This window comes from Coffea eugenioides, chromosome 11, assembly GCF_003713205.1.
Source record: "Coffea eugenioides isolate CCC68of chromosome 11, Ceug_1.0, whole genome shotgun sequence".
NCBI lineage: Eukaryota > Viridiplantae > Streptophyta > Magnoliopsida > Gentianales > Rubiaceae > Coffea > Coffea eugenioides.
In genome coordinates, this window is record NC_040045.1 from 47,100,597 (window position 1) to 47,119,045 (window position 18,449).

The 18,449-nt window shown below is 35.2% G+C and overlaps 5 protein-coding genes across 5 annotated transcripts; 2 read left to right on the forward strand and 3 right to left on the reverse strand.

Annotated features, from left to right (window-relative positions):
- Positions 1-170: 170 nt before the first annotated feature.
- LOC113752748 (protein DETOXIFICATION 30-like) lies at positions 171-2,185 on the reverse strand. The gene is made up of 5 exons (XM_027296817.1): positions 1,995-2,185; positions 1,704-1,790; positions 1,373-1,379; positions 639-701; positions 171-353 (listed from the first exon to the last, which is right to left on the reverse strand). The coding sequence occupies exons 1-5, from the start codon at positions 2,183-2,185 to the stop codon at positions 171-173; spliced, it is 531 nt and encodes a 176-aa protein (XP_027152618.1).
- Positions 2,186-2,379: 194 nt separating this feature from the next.
- Positions 2,380-4,008, reverse strand: LOC113752749 (zinc finger MYM-type protein 1-like). The gene is made up of 2 exons (XM_027296818.1): positions 3,061-4,008; positions 2,380-2,971 (listed from the first exon to the last, which is right to left on the reverse strand). The coding sequence occupies exons 1-2, from the start codon at positions 4,006-4,008 to the stop codon at positions 2,384-2,386; spliced, it is 1,536 nt and encodes a 511-aa protein (XP_027152619.1). The 3' UTR covers positions 2,380-2,383.
- An 853-nt stretch (positions 4,009-4,861) lies between these two features.
- On the forward strand, positions 4,862-6,221 carry LOC113752751 (zinc finger MYM-type protein 1-like). The gene is made up of 2 exons (XM_027296819.1): positions 4,862-6,113; positions 6,175-6,221. The coding sequence occupies exons 1-2, from the start codon at positions 4,862-4,864 to the stop codon at positions 6,219-6,221; spliced, it is 1,299 nt and encodes a 432-aa protein (XP_027152620.1).
- LOC113751534 lies at positions 6,198-7,395 on the forward strand. Its single transcript, XM_027295572.1, has 2 exons — positions 6,198-6,700; positions 6,790-7,395. Exons 1-2 carry the CDS (start codon positions 6,281-6,283, stop codon positions 7,375-7,377), a joined length of 1,008 nt encoding a protein of 335 aa, XP_027151373.1. The 5' UTR covers positions 6,198-6,280; the 3' UTR covers positions 7,378-7,395.
- Positions 7,396-10,252: 2,857 nt separating this feature from the next.
- On the reverse strand, positions 10,253-15,862 carry LOC113751532 (protein DETOXIFICATION 30-like). The gene is made up of 8 exons (XM_027295571.1): positions 15,409-15,862; positions 14,530-15,071; positions 11,768-11,854; positions 11,634-11,690; positions 11,260-11,498; positions 11,065-11,183; positions 10,841-10,927; positions 10,253-10,674 (listed from the first exon to the last, which is right to left on the reverse strand). Exons 1-8 carry the CDS (start codon positions 15,748-15,750, stop codon positions 10,618-10,620), a joined length of 1,530 nt encoding a protein of 509 aa, XP_027151372.1. The 5' UTR covers positions 15,751-15,862; the 3' UTR covers positions 10,253-10,617.
- Between the last annotated feature and the right edge of the window lie 2,587 nt (positions 15,863-18,449).

The window sequence follows — 18,449 nt, forward strand, 5'->3', positions numbered from 1 at the left end:
AATTCAAAATGGAGAATGTTGAGAACCTACTACCATTTCGGCCTTGAATTCTTGGATAGTGATTGGCCTCGTATGAAATTTGGGTACATGTGTTTATTTCTGTCCGTTTCATGATATGATAGCTGAGAACAGGGTTGCTCTTAACAAAAGGGCCATAATTTCTTATAGCGTCAAGTCTGGCAGATAACCAATCGTAGTTTTTCTTGGCTACTGCTAATCTCAAGCATCAGGAGTTTGATACTTGCATTTTGATTTTGCCAGAAATGATTGTCTGTTATCTTCACATAGATTGATATCTCGTCTACTGAAGCGCGAATTTGCTCATGGAAGGTTGAGCTTTTTAATGTGGATGACTGCAGGTATTCAGCTAAAATTGAAAGCAGAAATTACGAATATAATGAGGTGTCACCAAATTAGGATGGTTATATGATGTATGCTATAGAAGACTCAAGATGACAAACCATGAAAAGAAAATCCTACCAGTGAATGGGTCCAACGGATTCCTTCCTTTTTTGTGCCGTAGGACCCAAACCCATCAATAAATTTTTGGCTATTTTCAATGTCATTGCCAAACGAAACATCGAACAAAGAAACTCAGAATGGTTCATCGTTACAGGTCGGGAAGCCATTCATTTTACTTCATCAATTTGAGCCTCCGTTTCCCCTCCCCACAGTTTTAGTCTCTCTTCAGCAGCATATGCCTGCATATAATGTTAAGCGCCACAAGCCCAGTGTGAGTTCCCTTTAATAGGTTTAAGAGAAATCAGCTGCACTTTGAGATTCATAAGAAGTTGCCAATAATGAAAATCTAGTTGCAGTTATCCTCGCTACATCTCCCAATCAGTTTAAGGTTAAAAAAAACATAGCGAAAATCTTTGCTCAACAATCGTGAGAAAGGTTTAGCTTTCTCGCATGAATATATAGTGAAAAGCATAAGAATTCATAAAACTAATATATGGTACAAGTTTTAATAGCAGCGGAATTGAAGTTGGCTTTTTCTTTTTTTCTTTTTTTTTTATATATAATAATAATTAACCTGGTGAAGGCATTGATTGGCTATCGACGTCGTTATTTATGTACTTCTAGGTTAATATGCCACAGACCATTAAAGCTGTAAAGCCTAAACCACTAAGCTCAGGTTGTCTATTTTCTATTTTCTTAACTAAAATTTTTATTAACTGCAGAAGTACATACACATTTTGTATGTATGTTTAAGTTACTGACTTGATGATTAATATAATTTATTTCAAAACACGTTAATTAGTAATTTGTCAACCTTTCACCCGGCCTGATTCTAACTCACCATATATAGACAAAAGCATCAATTCGGTAAATAGCCAGCAGCAAGTGTTAGGGCCATAATATACCATACCTCCAAGCTGCAAAATGCAAGATAATTTCACCACATTATCAATTAGAACGTACATTAAATTAAAAATAAAAAGAACGTACGTATGCCATTAAATCAATTCAAAATTTCCAATCTGAGAATTTTTTTTTTTTTTTGGGAAAATTTCCCCCAGCAACTTCCAGTCAGGTAATCCGAAGCAGCTGCCACCGGCTGCTAAAATTAAAATTACATACCAGTGCATCACGGCTGATGAAATGGATAACTTGACAAACTCGGAGAGATTTGTGAAAGCTTTCCAGGAAAATCCAGACCAAGCTCGGCCGCATGCCCCAGCCATATAGATTCAACTTACCATATAGACAAAGCATCTACGGAAACTTCAGCATTCTTTAGATGTCCAACAACAAGTGTCAGCGCCATAATATACCATATCTCCAAGCTGCAAAATTTGTAACATTCAAAAGCGAATCACTCTAGATTACGTATCGTTTTACATGATTAAATTTCAAGCAGCGGGATGGCTTTGAAGTTTAATTGAACTTGATCTTTACACATCTTTCAATTTAATAGTAACTGCAGATTAAAAAACAATCTGCGTCTAAAGGAAATCAAGAAATAAAAAAAGCCACGAGAACTTAATTACCTAAGCATTACAGCTGATGAAACTGACAACTTGACAAATCCTGAGAGATTTCTTAGGGCTTTCCGGGAGAATCCAGACCAAGATCGACCACAGTTCCCAGACATGACATACAAGAACTGGCCTATCGTTATGAACCACCATGATGCATTAAGCATCAAGGCCGCACCCAGAAGTCCCAATCGCAGCTTCATCATAACAAGCCAGCCCAGAAAGGCATGCAGACAAACAGCAATTGCAGACAGGGACGGAGCCAGAAATTTATTTTTGGGGGGCTGAAGTGTATTAAAAATTTTTTTTTGTGACGAAATAAATATATTTAATAAGTAAAATTTAGAATCAATAATTATAAAAATAATAAACACATATAATTATACATACCCAAAAATTTGTTATTGATTAACACTTGAAGTATTGGTAGTTGTTGCACTCGAATAACGAAGAGGAGGCAATTGCATTCTGCGAGTCTTCATCCGTTGAAAACGCTGCAATATTTGCTCATTTTCAATTGTTGCAAAAATATCCTTCTCGATGTATACAACCAGACAGTCATTCATCCACTCGTCTCCCATTTTGTTGCGCAAATCAGTCTTGACAATATTCATTGCAGAAAATACTCTTTCAACAGAAGCAGTCGCAACTGGTAGAACTAATGCCAACTGGATCAGACGATAAACCAATGGAAAAACTGTATTTTTACCAGTTTTAACCATTTGTTGAGCAAGACTTCCCAAATCTCCAACTTCTGAAAATTGAGGATCGCGTTGCACATTATAAATATAATTTCGAAGTTGAGACTCAAGATATAAATAATCGTTACTTGAGAAGTCTTCAGGATATAAATCAGCAAGACGGAGTAGTTTCTGCACATTGAATTGAGAGAAAGAACTTTTTGGATCAAGACATGCTATGCAACTAAGCAATTCCGTGCTAACTTCCGAGAAACGATTATTCATCTCTTGTATAATTAAATCAACAACCTGACATCACAACAATAATAAAATTAATAACTAAGAAAATCTGCTAACAAGTAACAAATGTAATGAAATAATAATTTCAAAAATAATACCTCACAAAAAATTTCCACGCGATAATGATGAAAATTAGTGATGGTTTGACCTCTGCGACTGCGCCTGGCATTGCCACGGATTGCTATACTGTCTTCCATATCAATCACGGGAATCATATTCAACTCACAAAAATTGTTGACTTCATCTAAAATTATTTGCCATCCCTCTTCCCTAAAGTCTTGCAATTGAGATTTCATAGTATCAATCAAACTCATGGCTTGGACAATATTTTGATCCCTTTGTTGCAAAACAAGTGACAAGTCATTTGTGATTCCCAATAAATACTTCATCAGGTGCAATGCAAAAACAAACTCATAATCATTCATTCTATCAATCAAACCCCTGGCCATACCTCTATTGTCAGAAGTGGTGGCATCATCTTGTATATTTCCCAATATTCCAATCACCGAAGCCCACATAGAGGATAGACGAAGTAATGTTAGATAGTGTGATCCCCAACGAGTATCCCCTGGTCTTGCTAAACTAGTTTCTTGATTTTTGCCTTTTCCACTAATAATATCTCCACTGTCTAAAAGTGTAACAATCTTATCATGTTCTATTTGTCTTAATTGATCTCTCCTTTTACATGATGCTCCAGTTAAATTGACAATCATAGAGACATAGACAAAGAATTCACTGACAATGATATTTCCCTTAGCAACAGCAACAATAACTAACTGGAGTTGGTGAGCAAAACAGTGAATATACATCACATAGGGATTTTCTTGTAATATAAGGGCCTTCAAACCATTAAACTCACGTCGCATATTTGAAGCTCCATCATATCCTTGACCTCTCAATTTGGATAATGATAATCCGTGTTGCGCGAATAAAGAATCAATTGCATCTTTCAAACAAAGAGATGTGGTGTCAGACACATGTACAATTGCAAGGAAACGTTCAATCACACGCCCTTCTTTGTTCACATATCTCAAAACAACTCCCATTTCAATGACCCATTTTATTTTGAATTTTTTTTTTGCCCTCTAAATACAAAACGACGTCGTTTCACTTTTAGTGGAACGACGTCGTTTTGTATAATGAGGGGAAAAAAAAATACATCAGATGAAGCCCTAAGGCTTCATCTGATGCAAAAGCATGCCGCCAGTGCCAAAGGGCAAACAAGACTCCAACTCCAAGAAGAAGACGCCAGGCTCCAAGAACTCCAAGAAGCTTCAGTTGAGATTCTACCATCCTGCTTCAAGCCTTCAATTCAAGGCTCCAAGACTCCAACTCTCCACCATTCCATTCACATAAATCTTTTAGGTTAGTTTTTTGGTTTAAATTACAATATTCATCTTTATATTTTTGTTAATTATATGTTTAAATTATTTTTGAATTTTGAGTATCTTGATATTAATTTGATTAAGATTAATTTTTATTTAGTTTATGTTAATGTAATTTAAGAATTTGAAAGATTACATTAAAAAATTTAATGATATTAAATTTAAATTAGAAATTAGTTTAGAAATTGTATAGATTTTAGGTTGTATTTAGTTTTTAAAATTTTGTTAGTTTTATATTTGAAATTTTAAGAATTAATTATGTGAATTAGAAATTTTGAATGTAAATATAAATTCAAAATTTTATGAGATTGAATTAGAGATTATATGGGTATTTAGTTGTACCTTATTTTAACTTTTTGATAATTTTATATAATGAATTTTATAAATTGAGAAATATAAGTAATATGAATTTATTATTAAATTAAAGAATTATTTATATGAATTTTAAATTAATTGATTATTGAATTGCATAATTTTATTGAATTTAACCACAATTATTTAATTGTGACAGAAAATGGAGAGATTCTTTAAACCTAAACGAGTCCGTAGTGGTGAATCTTCAAATGAGCCTAATATTAGTGAACCAGTTCAAAATCAATCTTGTGTGGAATTGAATTTAAATGATATTGTTAGTGATCCGGGATTACGAAAATCAGTTGAGAAATTTGATATTTCTCTTCGAGACCATGTCCGAAGAGAGTATTTGACTAGGGGACCTTGCCAACCGATTGGCCATATGTATCCAAAAACATCATTTGGTAAACAACATAGAAGTTTCCAAGATAGTTGGTATCAAAAGTTTGTATGGTTAGAGTATAGCATATCGAAAGATGCGGCGTTTTGCTTTTGGTGCTTTCTTTTCAAAACACAAAATAAGGGAGGTCGATATGCAGAGGATGCCTTTACAAAAACGGGATTCAATAATTGGAAAAAGGCAATGGAAAGATTTAATGAACATATTGGAGCTGTGAATAGTTGCCATAATGATGCTAGAATACAGTTTGAAAGTTTTCAAGATCAAAGGCATAGTGTGTCAAATGTGCTACGATCTTGTGGGCGCGAAATAGATATTGCATATCGCACCCGTTTAACTGCTGCTCTGGATGTGACCCGCTTTCTTTTGAAGCAAGGATTGGCTTTTCGTGGAAATGATGAGTCAACTAGTTCTTCAAATAGAGGCAATTTTCTTGAATTGTTTGAGTGGTATAGCCAGCGAAATACTGAGATTTTTGAGGTTGTAAATCAAAATGCTCCTGCAAATAATCAACTAACTTCTCCAATGATTCAAAAAGATCTGGCACATGCTTGTGCCTCAGAGATCGCAAGTGTTATAATCAATGATATTGGAGACAATTATTTTTCCCTAATAGTTGATGAGTCTCGAGACAGTTCAGTGAAAGAGCAAATGGGAGTTGTTTTGAGATATGTGAACAAAGAAGGGCGTGTGATTGAACGTTTCCTTGCAATTGTACATGTGTCTGACACCACATCTCTTTGTTTGAAAGATGCAATTGATTCTTTATTCGCGCAACACGGATTATCATTATCCAAATTGAGAGGTCAAGGATATGATGGAGCTTCAAATATGCGACGTGAGTTCAATGGTTTGAAGGCCCTTATATTACAAGAAAATCCCTATGTGATGTATATTCACTGTTTTGCTCACCAACTCCAGTTAGTTATTGTTGCTGTTGCTAAGGGAAATATCATTGTCAGTGAATTCTTTGTCTATGTCTCTATGATTGTCAATTTAACTGGAGCATCATGTAAAAGGAGAGATCAATTAAGACAAATAGAATATGATAAGATTGTTACACTTTTAGACAGTGGAGATATTATTAGTGGAAAAGGCAAAAATCAAGAAACTAGTTTAGCAAGACCAGGGGATACTCGTTGGGGATCACACTATCTAACATTACTTCGTCTATCCTCTATGTGGGCTTCGGTGATTGGAATATTGGGAAATATACAAGATGATGCCACCACTTCTGACAATAGAGGTATGGCCAGGGGTTTGATTGATAGAATGAATGATTATGAGTTTGTTTTTGCATTGCACCTGATGAAGTATTTATTGGGAATCACAAATGACTTGTCACTTGTTTTGCAACAAAGGGATCAAAATATTGTCCAAGCCATGAGTTTGATTGATACTATGAAATCTCAATTGCAAGACTTTAGGGAAGAGGGATGGCAAATAATTTTAGATGAAGTCAACAATTTTTGTGAGTTGAATATGATTCCCGTGATTGATATGGAAGACAGTATAGCAATCCGTGGCAATGCCAGGCGCAGTCGCAGAGGTCAAACCATCACTAATTTTCATCATTATCGCGTGGAAATTTTTTGTGAGGTATTATTTTTGAAATTATTATTTCATTACATTTGTTACTTGTTAGCAGATTTTCTTAGTTATTAATTTTATTATTGTTGTGATGTCAGGTTGTTGATTTAATTATACAAGAGATGAATAATCGTTTCTCGGAAGTTAGCACGGAATTGCTTAGTTGCATAGCATGTCTTGATCCAAAAAGTTCTTTCTCTCAATTCAATGTGCAGAAACTACTCCGTCTTGCTGATTTATATCCTGAAGACTTCTCAAGTAACGATTATTTATATCTTGAGTCTCAACTTCGAAATTATATTTATAATGTGCAACGCGATCCTCAATTTTCAGAAGTTGGAGATTTGGGAAGTCTTGCTCAACAAATGGTTAAAACTGGTAAAAATACAGTTTTTCCATTGGTTTATCGTCTGATCCAGTTGGCATTAGTTCTACCAGTTGCGACTGCTTCTGTTGAAAGAGTATTTTCTGCAATGAATATTGTCAAGACTGATTTGCGCAACAAAATGGGAGACGAGTGGATGAATGACTGTCTGGTTGTATACATCGAGAAGGATATTTTTGCAACAATTGAAAATGAGCAAATATTGCAGCGTTTTCAACGGATGAAGACTCGCAGAATGCAATTGCCTCCTCTTCGTTATTCGAGTGCAACAACTACCAATACTTCAAGTGTTAATCAATAACAAATTTTTGGGTATGTATAATTATATGTTTTTATTATTTTTATAATTATTGATTCTAAATTTTACTTATTAAATATATTTATTTCGTCACAAAAAAAATTTTTTAATACACTTCAGCCCCCCCAAAAATAAATTTCTGGCTCCGTCCCTGTCCAAAGTGCCAAGGTATTGAGGATAACCCAAGATCTTTGCATGTAAATACCTAGCATGTTATGTCTGTTAGCTCCATATGCTTGTCCGCAAAGTGTCTCTAGTGCACTTCCCATTCCCATCTGTATGGGAAAATCTACATTAAGATGTGAAAGAAGAAGAAGAAAAGACAAGGAAACTGCTCAAGTAGGGCAAAAAAAAAAAAAAATCAAGAGAAGGAGAATGCATTTTAGGGGTTCACAGTGATGTGATTCAGTACATATTCTACCGAAGTACTTAATTCAGGAAAGATAGCGAAGTAGAGGAAAAAATCAAGAGCAGGACATGGAGAATAGAATATAGTAACATCAACCATGGACCAACTAAAAATGGTTTTAACTCCGAAGTCTGTATGTATACCAATATGCCATAACCAAATGCAGCAATGACAGAGTTTTCCACAGAAATGGCAGCTAGTTGAATGGTCCCCAGCTGGCCAGCAAAGATTTGAGTGAGAGCCCCGATTCCATACTGGCAAACCGAAGTGAAGATGGATGGACCAGCCAAGTACCAGAGCTTCCTGGCTTCGATGAAGAACTCTTTAGAGAAGTCACCGGTACCATTGATGGGACCAATCTCACCTTCATATTTGGAAAGGGATGAATTCGAAGAAGACTCACTAGGGGGTGTCAGGCAATTTTGTGGATTGAGTTGGCCATTGCCATCGCACATGTGGGATAGAAGAGGCTTCTCACCATCCTCCATAATGCCTAGGCACTACAAATAGAGATGAACTGATGAAGTCTTGAAAGGTTTATGCATATATATATAGCGCCCTGATAAAATTTGTGAAGTTTGGCCATTTGCGTTGCTTTCTTTTTAATATTTACTATTTTTGAGATTGGAAAGGATCCCAGTTCCATTTTGAGATTAGAGTGATTTTCCGGAACGGATTTTCTGTTCCACACCCTGTGTCACATCCTGTACCACTCCTTAGAATCTCGCCAAGTGTCCCTTAATAAATCAAATCCTCAAACAACCCAACTCGGATCATATTAAATTAATTAATCGATTAACCGGACAGAAAACTTAAACCCATTCATTCTCTATAACCAAACCGATTAAAATAAAAACTCTTTAACCAAAATCACAATTTATCAAGAAAAAAAACCCTAAAACCCAAACAACCTCTGTCCTCTCTTCATCATCTTCACCATTCTCTATAACCAAACCGATTAAAATCAAATTGAAGAAAAAAGATACAATGGCGAAGCAGGAGCAGCAGCAATGGAATGCTTGTAGTAATGGTAGTGGGGGAGCGATTGATAATAGCAGTTGTATTAGCAGAAACAGCAGCAATGGCAATAGCAATAGCAACGGGGGTTTGCAATTGCAGTCTTTTTAAAAATCCATATTTCCAAGACTAACGACGAAAACAGCTTCAGAGAACCGAGGAGTAAGAAACACTCCAAGCTAGTTTGGCCCTTTTTGTTTAGCCTATATTTCCCAGAGAGACCATAAAACAAAAAGCAATAATAAGCATCAAGTAATATAAGGGAATTGATATTTTATCCTGGAACCAAACAACAGGTAAACCTAACACAACACAAGATAATTGAGTGCCTATTATTAAACAAATGAAAAACTTAAAAATTTTGTTAAGAGCTTCATCAAATTTCTGAATATCTATAGATAATTCCTGTAAGTGAAGATCATTAAGGTAATTTTTTTCTTATGACTTTTTATATATGAAACACTCCAAAGCTTTTTGTTTATACTAGCCTTTTGTTGTATGGAATGTATTAAAAAACTGGTAGGTATCATTTGATCCTCATGGAGATATCTTAATGTTTTGTATCTTTCAACTTTTTGTGTATGCTAGCTTTGTGTTGTATGGAATGTATAAAAGAACTGGTAGGTATCATTTGATCCTTCAATTCCACCATGTGTTTCTGAGTTTGGAGTCCGTTGAAATTATTGACTTTGTTAATTGCTTTTGGGCTTGGATAAGCAGAAGCAGATTTAAATTGGTTGCTACATTTTCTCAGACATTAGAAAAATTTGTTTCTTACTGTTGTTGATAAATGACAATCCTTTGATTGACCTCCAAGCTCAACAGATCTTTCTATATTTTTGATTCATCAACTAATTTAATATGTTCAAATTGGTTCTCAACCTTTCTAGCCTTGAAAGAGATTAGATGTTGACAGGTTTGAGATGACTTACGGCTTAATTCTGGTCTAAAAAAGATCTTGAATCTTACATTTGTACATCTGGAAAGAGATGAACTACAAGTAGAGTTTTCTCTCAATTAGCTCTAGTTTTTCACTGCTACCATTCAAAGATGCCGTAGCTTTTAGGAGAGCTTGATACAAGCGGTTAAGTGGATGAAGTTATTGCTCTTGTGAAGAATAGGCCTCTTTGTGGCATTAGTGAATCTGTTCAACTTGAGAAAGTGTCCAATTGACTCTAAATAAGCATTTATCTATTTCTTTGGCTACAGTTTGGTTCCTTTATGCTATTTGGTACTTCCCAATACTTTGTTTCTGCCCTTCTTATCAAGATACATAACACCAAAGCCTAGGCTTTATGAGTTAAAAGGATATGCTTAATTGATAGTTTCAGGTGAGAGATACAGCATTTTGTGATGAAGAATTAAGATTGTAAAGTTGGTTTTGTCTTTCAATTTGCGGTTGTTGCACAGGCTTTAGCTTTGCAGTAATTTCCTTTAAGCGAAATGCAGATGAATCCCAATAATGTAGCGTTTGAAAATAAGAAAACAACCCGTACAAAGTCAAGTCTCAATTGATCAATTGTTTCTGAACATTGGAACTTTGGGTACAAAGTCAAGAACTTATTGAAGGCTTCAGGAATGGATTCTTCAGCATCCAAACTGAATTCTTGGGGGTCGTCTTGTATGAACCTCACTTCCTGTTATTAGTAGACATATATACTACTTTAAACACGCTTCAAAGCATAGGCTTTTTAGATTAATAAGCTTAACCCAGTTGCCACACAAGTAAATGTTTAATAAAATGCATTTCCCAAGTCACCACACTATCCATTGCTGATATCCGACTCAGGCTCTTAACTATTGGCATTTCCATCAAGTCATTGGGGATCTGTTTCTCCTCCCCACCGTTTTATTCTGTCTCTGGCAATTGAAGCCTGCATGTCACAAAGTTGATGGGATGCTGAAAATTAAAAGCTCGATACAAGAACTTTCTGAACTATATATATATATATATATATGGTGTTATTTTTGTGCATGCGCAAATAAAAAGGTGTTTGTAATTCCCGGTATTAATAGCATGCTCGGGGCAGTTTTGCTCACCTCCTTGTCCCAATTAGTTTTATAGATCATCCAGAGCAGGACGAGGCTTTGAACTGTAATTCCAGATAGCATCCCGATCCAGATGCCCTGAAAGTCATTACACAATATGAAACCTTTTCACAAGTATGTAATATAGCTTGCACCTCTGATGCTACCATTAAATAAAGCTTAGTCAACTAATTGGATAAGGCCATGGGAGAAGGAAGATCGAGCTAGCCATATACCTGGACACCCATGTTTAATACATATCCCAGGACTAGACCAATAGGAATGCCGAAGACGTAGTAGCAAATTATGTTCACACAAGCCACATAGGCTTGCCACCCAGCTCCAATCGCCACTCCTGCAATAGTACAACGTTAATCAACAGACCCGTTAAACTTTTCTTCAGAACCCATCGTAGGAGTCTAATGGTGTACCCGAAAGAGTAGGTTGAACACTGTTAATAATGACGCAGGCAACTAGCAGAGGTGTTAGGTCATATACAGATCGTTGAACTTCCTCGCTGTTGGAGAATAAAGCAGGGTATTGCTTTCGGCTGATAAGCAGAGCCAGAGCAAGCAAGATTCCGGCTACAAGCGAGGTTAATGTGACCACTACCACTGAAAACTTCGCAGTTCTTGGATGTCCTGCTCCCAGTTCATTGGACACCCTCACACTAAAACCATTCCAAAAAAAAAAGAAAAAGATGAGCTTTATTTTTAGCGAAAATAAGGTAAATGATTGACGCCTTGTTCTAGAAACAATCAAAGCATTTCGGTGGTAGTATTAAGTTTTTCCTTTCCTTGCTAACCTTATGGCTGCATTCAATCCAATAGCGACCATGACAGTCCAACCGAGTACATTGATGCTGCGACAACAATAAAGCTGAGCAATTGATTAAACTGGCCACATGGGCTATGCCTGTCAAGTTTCAGAGCTACTCACCATATGGAGAGGGAATCCACAGCAATCTCAGCGTTTTTCAAGTATCCGGCAAATAGAACTAATGACGTAAAGTACCAGAATTCCAAGCTGCAAGGTTACGGCCGGTGGACAGTGATTAAATTGAGATTAAATATTCAAATTACATGAATAATAAATTATATTGTCAATTTGAGGATGCGTGTGTTATTCTGGACTGTTGGACGGCATTATTAATTCATCATTGATCTGACCAAAACGGAACATTCTAGTCTTTGGAATATGATCAAAACTCTAATTGTTTTAAGCTATATTTAGAAGATGTCAATAATATCTTTTGGGTCCAACAATTTGAATAATTTGAATAATCTGAATCTCCTGTCGCTATATAGCCACATAATTACATCGCCATTCTATATCAATTTTACTTGTGTGAACATTGGAGTACAGTTATAACTGTATTCAATTAAAATTCACTCAATAACTTCCTAGTAAATTCAGATAGGAAAAGAGACACAGATCTCACAAGTTGAATTCTGTCCAATTTGAAATGGTTGATGTAATTGAATTTGTCATTAATACAATTAATTCAATATAAAATTTATAATTACACTGAAATTATACAAAATTAACACAAATTATAAGTGTAATTAGAAATTTAGTATAAATGTATTAGTAAATTTAGTATAATCAATTAATAATTTGTATTAGTACACATATATAATTATTAGTATAATTAATAATATCAATTATATTATATATACTAATAGACATTATATAATACATATAACTAATAATATCATTATCATAAGTTTGTAACTAATTAAATTATATATTATATTTAAATTAACACAAATTATAAGTGTAATTAGAAATTTAGTATAAATGTATTAGTAAATTTAGTATAATCAATTAATAATTTGTATTAGTACACATATATAATTATTAGTATAATTAATAATATCAATTATATTATATATACTAATAGACATTATATAATACATATAACTAATAATATCATTATCATAAATTTGTAACTAATTAAATTATATATTATATTTATTTAATTTTTTAAAGCGGATAACGGAGCAGAGATGGGGTGGTGCCCGTTTCTAAGCCCGGGGTCCCGCGCCAACCCCCTCCCCATTAACCCCGCGGGGCGGGTGCCCGCGTTGCCCTCCCTAGACCATACGGCAACTGACTCAGGAACGGACAAGGATATTTCAGTATTACACAGCTATTTGTGCAATAAAATGGTGGACGATGATTTATAAGCCCAAGACATCGTGGATCTGAATTGACTGAACGAGTCAGAATTGACACCGCAGCTAACTAACATGATAAATAAATGGGTAATTTCAGAAATCTCCCTCGAAGTTTCTAACAATTTTACCTAGTGCTTTTGAAATTTTCAATATTACACTCGCCTCCCTCAATCCTATAAAATGATCATAATAACCTTAACATATTAATTTTTTCAGGCAATCAAATAACCCACTCCTAATCTTATGCATATGAATGCATCACACAATTAGACATTTAATGAAAACAAAGACAAGATTCATGTATGAAACCAATTATGTCCTGAACACAATTTTAACACATTACAAATTAATTTTAGTTTTAATTGGAGGATTTTGAAGATGAATGGAAGAAGATATAAGGTGAAGGTTTAAAAAGGATGGAGCTAGTGTTTGTACCCCAACATTTGAGGGATAAGATGTTACATTAATGTAGTTGGTGAAATTTTTTGAGTTTAATAATGCTGATTTTTTTTTCTTTTTTTTTTTTAACTTAGATTGAGGTTTTAGAATTTAAGAACTGATGGGGCGGTAATCATGGTGATAATGGTACTAATTTGAAATATGAGAATATGAAAGGTTTAATATAATAGGGATGATGGTTGAAAGTAAATTTGAGATTTTATGCGTGTTCTATATTTTTTTTAAAGAATTTTATAAAAAAGTAAAATAAACTTCACAATTTTATAAGAGCATTTTGGATTATTCATTTAAAATTTTGAACATTGAATGGTTATTGTTACCAAAATAATAAACTCAAGGGAGATATATATAATTTTTAAAATTTCATGAAAATTAGATGAATTTGTCAAGCACCTAAAGGAAGGTTAACTATCCCTAACTAAATAAGCACCACAAACAATGAAGTTGAAGACCATGGAGAGACACGTACGTGAATTTTGGATCTCAAAGGCAATTCAACCAACACCCATTCAGACCGGAAAAGTCAGATTGGGTCTGAATCCCGAGTTAGTAGTTTAGGAGAGATCGACAAATTCACTTGTGGAACCGTGTTACCAAACACGAGTTTAGAAGAGTCAAATTCGCTTGGGGAACCGTCTCACCAAGCACGAGTTTAAATGTATGTACTCATTACACAATTACGTTCGGCAATAATATTGTACTCATCACTTGTTTTGTATACGAAATCCCGACAAATGCGTTCGCTGTCGAGCTAAAATCTTAGAACAGGAGACAAAAGACGCGCGGTCAACTCCGTATCGCGCTAGTTACTTATTAAAATACGGTTTTGAAGAACAAAATCCGGCTCCGATGAAAGTAAACAAAACAGATTTTGTATGAATAATGATTTTGCGCTACATAGAGTTCTTTTAAGAATCAAAATCAACAAGAAAATGAATTTTGAAGGACCAAAAACTCGAGGATTTTTTTTTTTTTTTGGGGTTTAAGAGTAGACGTAGTAAGATTTGCATGGATGAGTTAGGGAAGCTGTTGAAAACTTGGAATTAGTTTGCAAGTACTCACCAGAGCATTATTGCAGATGCAAGAGATAACTTGACAAAACCCCATAGATTTTGAAAGGCTTTCCACGAAAATCCAGACCAAGCTTCACCACAGGTGCCGCTGAAAATGTACACAAGCTGCGCAACCACTATGAACCACCACGAGGCATTCAGCATCGCCGCCCCACCCACCAGACCCCACCCCAATTTCAGCATAAACAACCAGCTGAACAGGGCGTGGCCGACTATAGCCACCGCGGCTATGATGGCCATCACAATGATCTTGCTCTGAGCTTGCAAGAACTTCTGGATTGGAAAGTTGAATGCGTAGGCAAATATTTGTGGAATCATCCAAACAGCAAATGTCCCGGCCCACTTCGATATATCTGGTGTTTGTCCTATGAGTCTCAAGATTTGGGCCGCAAAAATCTGAACCAACATTAGAACTAAAGCCGTGGCATTTAGGATCACCCATGATCTCTGCATGTATACTCCGAGCATGTTTAGCTGCCCAGCCCCAAAAGCTTGACCGCAAAGGGTCTCCAGTGCACTTCCCATTCCCAACTGTACATGTTTATAACTCAAAAGTCATTTAACTAAGATCCAAGTTAAACCATCATAAATCCTAGTGCATAATAGTTTGCAGTTTACATTGACGTTACAATATTCTTGTCATATACTGCATAGCTTTTGTTTGCCATTTTATAATGATCATTTGAGATTTGACTATTACTATCGGCATTTTTTGTAGCCTATTCTTTCCAAATTCCTATCCCACTGTTTCCAAGATATTGGGAAGACTCTGGGAATATCACGACGACATGACCAACCTAAAATAGTTTAGAAAAATACAAAAATCATGACAAAGGGAGGGATATAACAAGACCAATAATAGTAATACCATCATGCCGAAAGCAAATCCAGCTACAACAGAATTTTCCACTGAAACAGCTGCAAGCTCGATGGTTCCGACTTGGCCGGCAAAGACTTGAGTCAGGGCGCCAATCGAATATTGGCAGATGGAAGTGAAGATGGCTGGACCAGCAAGGTACCACAGTTTCTTGGACTCAGCGGCGAACTCTCTGAAGAAATCTCTAGCTCCGTTGATGGGCTGGATATCATCTTCATCAGCATCAAATGACAAATTGTTAGACTTGTGGAAGGCTGCTTGCAAGGAGTCGTCGTCGTTTGGATGACAGTAACGGTCTATGTTGGTGAGAAGTGGCACCTTTGCCTCCTCCATAGCTCGATCGATCGGGAGAGACAGAAAGAGATACGGAGGGGTTTGGTGGGCGAATAGCGAATGAGTTAAAAAGATATGTTGATTTGTGGGAAAGATCGTGTCGGCGGGGACCGTGGCTCTCTCTATAGATGGAGTTTAGTAGCTAGGAACAATTATTGTAAGCCTGTTTCACGCATTTCTCAACCAACCTATTTTCAATCCTAAACTAAGGAAAAAAATTTTTTTTTTTTTTTAGGTAAAACGAGATCTCACTTGTGACTCATAGTTCTAGTATATGATATGGGGTTTTTTTTTTTTACATTATGATACATCTCACTCAACTTTATTTACATATTATCATCTGTGACGCCATAGTCATAAGTGCAATGCCCTATGTTCGGATTAGTCTAACAACTTTGGGAGTAAACTATCAAACAAAAGCACTTAAATCCAGTAAACTAATTGTGTTTGGATTGCATTTTTCGTCATTTTTCATAGAAAAATTACTATAGCGATTTGATATATGTGAGGGAAAAAGGTGATAGGGAAATGTGATCACGGAAAACGATAATATTTTCCGACGGAAACAAGCAATCCAAACAAGGCATTATAAATTGGTGGAACCAGGAGGGTATCACGATATTAGCAAATCGGGGAACTACAAATATAGGTCTGTGAGATTTTACACAGAGATTAGTACTGGAAAGTATCGTTTAGAGATGTAGCATTTCATTGCATGTAAATTTGGCTTTGAACTTAATTATATCAAAACCCCTTAAGCTAAAATACGATTCTGAACTGAATGAAGCGTTCCGGATTGTTTGAAAATATTATCATAACGGGTTACTAATTAGTTTCAATGCTGGAAAATGTCAGTATATGCAACAACTACTGCTTCATTCAATTATTGACATCACAGCGTATCGTATGCGAAATTGCATCCAAAAAAAAAAAAAAAAACAATGTTGCAAGCATTTTGCGAAGTGGCAATACATTTTTTATACTATTTGAACTTAAAAACCAGGCATAGTGATTCTTTTCCCTCCTATCGAATTTGGGTTACATTAAACAAGTTTTTTACGGAGGAAGTTACCTACCTTACTGTGTCCGGAGTCCCACCGACAGCAATAAAAGGCCCTTGGAGTTCGGGCTACCAAGACTAAATATAGTTCAAATTAATTGGGGAGTCAACTCTAACCTTTTTTTTGTTGGTGAACAAGTTCTACTTTAACCGATCAGGGCTTCACAAGTTGACAATTTTTCAGGTCAAATTAATTTATGTAAAACTTATGATTATAATTTTTAGTGTAAATTTATACAATTTTGGTGCAAATTTATATTTATCAACTCATACAATTAATTTGATTATTACACCAAAAGTTGTATGTTTTATATCAAGCAACAGCTGTTTGAACTTGTGAGACTTCTGATCCCTATCTTAACATAGTCCTAGACAAAATAACAAGTCTCAAATTTCTTAAGAGTTACGATTTTAAACACACATGTTCCATTTGGATTAGTTATTTTTGGGGTATTTTAAACACACATCTTAAGAGTATATTTTGAAATATTTTTAAAAAATATTTTGAAATATTTTTTATTGGCACTTTATTATGAGATATTTGGTAAAATTTTAAAAAAATTTAAACTAATTTTTAGATTATCTTTTAGAGCACTTTGTTATAATTTTTATTGTATTTGAAAAATTAATTTTTAAAAAACACTCCAAAGACAGGAGATTCAAACAGAGCCACATATTGTTTGATGTAACTTCGGCTCTCATTGCAGAATCTCTCGAATGCTACACCGACTCACTGCTCAGTACCATGGAGCAGTGAGATCCGGCCAAAATACAGCAGAGAGGATTGAATGCGATATCTCAGTTTTCCATGCTGCAGAGTGGGATGACAAGTGAGCGAGGAGCACCAACCAACGAGTACGGAGCAACCTCGGAAGTGGGCACTAGCAATCCATCCCCTTTGAGTTTCGGGGACTTGCGGGGACAGAGTATTGCTCACTAAAATTTAACTAGCCAATCAGATCCTCGGATTGGGATTTCGCTTTTCTCCTGTATACAGAAAAGAGTCGTGTAACGTTTGTTTATTGTTTATTAAGCAACGCTTGTTTGTTGTTTGTTAAGCACCTGATAAAATATACTTGGGTAAAAAGCAAAAAAATCACTTGTGATTAAGCAACCATATAGAAAAGTTCTCGTGATTTCAAAACATATAATCTGATACTCTATGATTTGAACTAAATTGAAAAGTTGACGAAAATTATCAAAACTAACGTGTTTGAAGCACACATGCTTGTTTTGCAACTAGTGTTACTTGAAAACAATTTTTTATAATTAATTTTTATTTAATATACCTATGACTTACGAAAAAGTCCCCTGTGATTAACTCAACCTACAGATAAACCTTCTATATTTTTGAAACATATATGTTGGATTTAATCTGAACCTTTCAGAAAATATATTGAAAAGAGAGTAAATCTTCTTGAAGGAAATCAACCACCAGTCTTACGTACATTATTTTTGGGGTATGGTAAAAGTTTTAAATTTAGATTTTTGCTATTATAATATTATCTTAGAGGGTCTTTTTTAAGAAGTTGAAGTAAGAATTTGAATACTTTTTCTTTGCACAAAGTGAAGGAAAATTTTGCAAAATATTTGCTTATATCTTTCTCAAGCTCTCGAGCGGACAGCAAAACCAAACCTT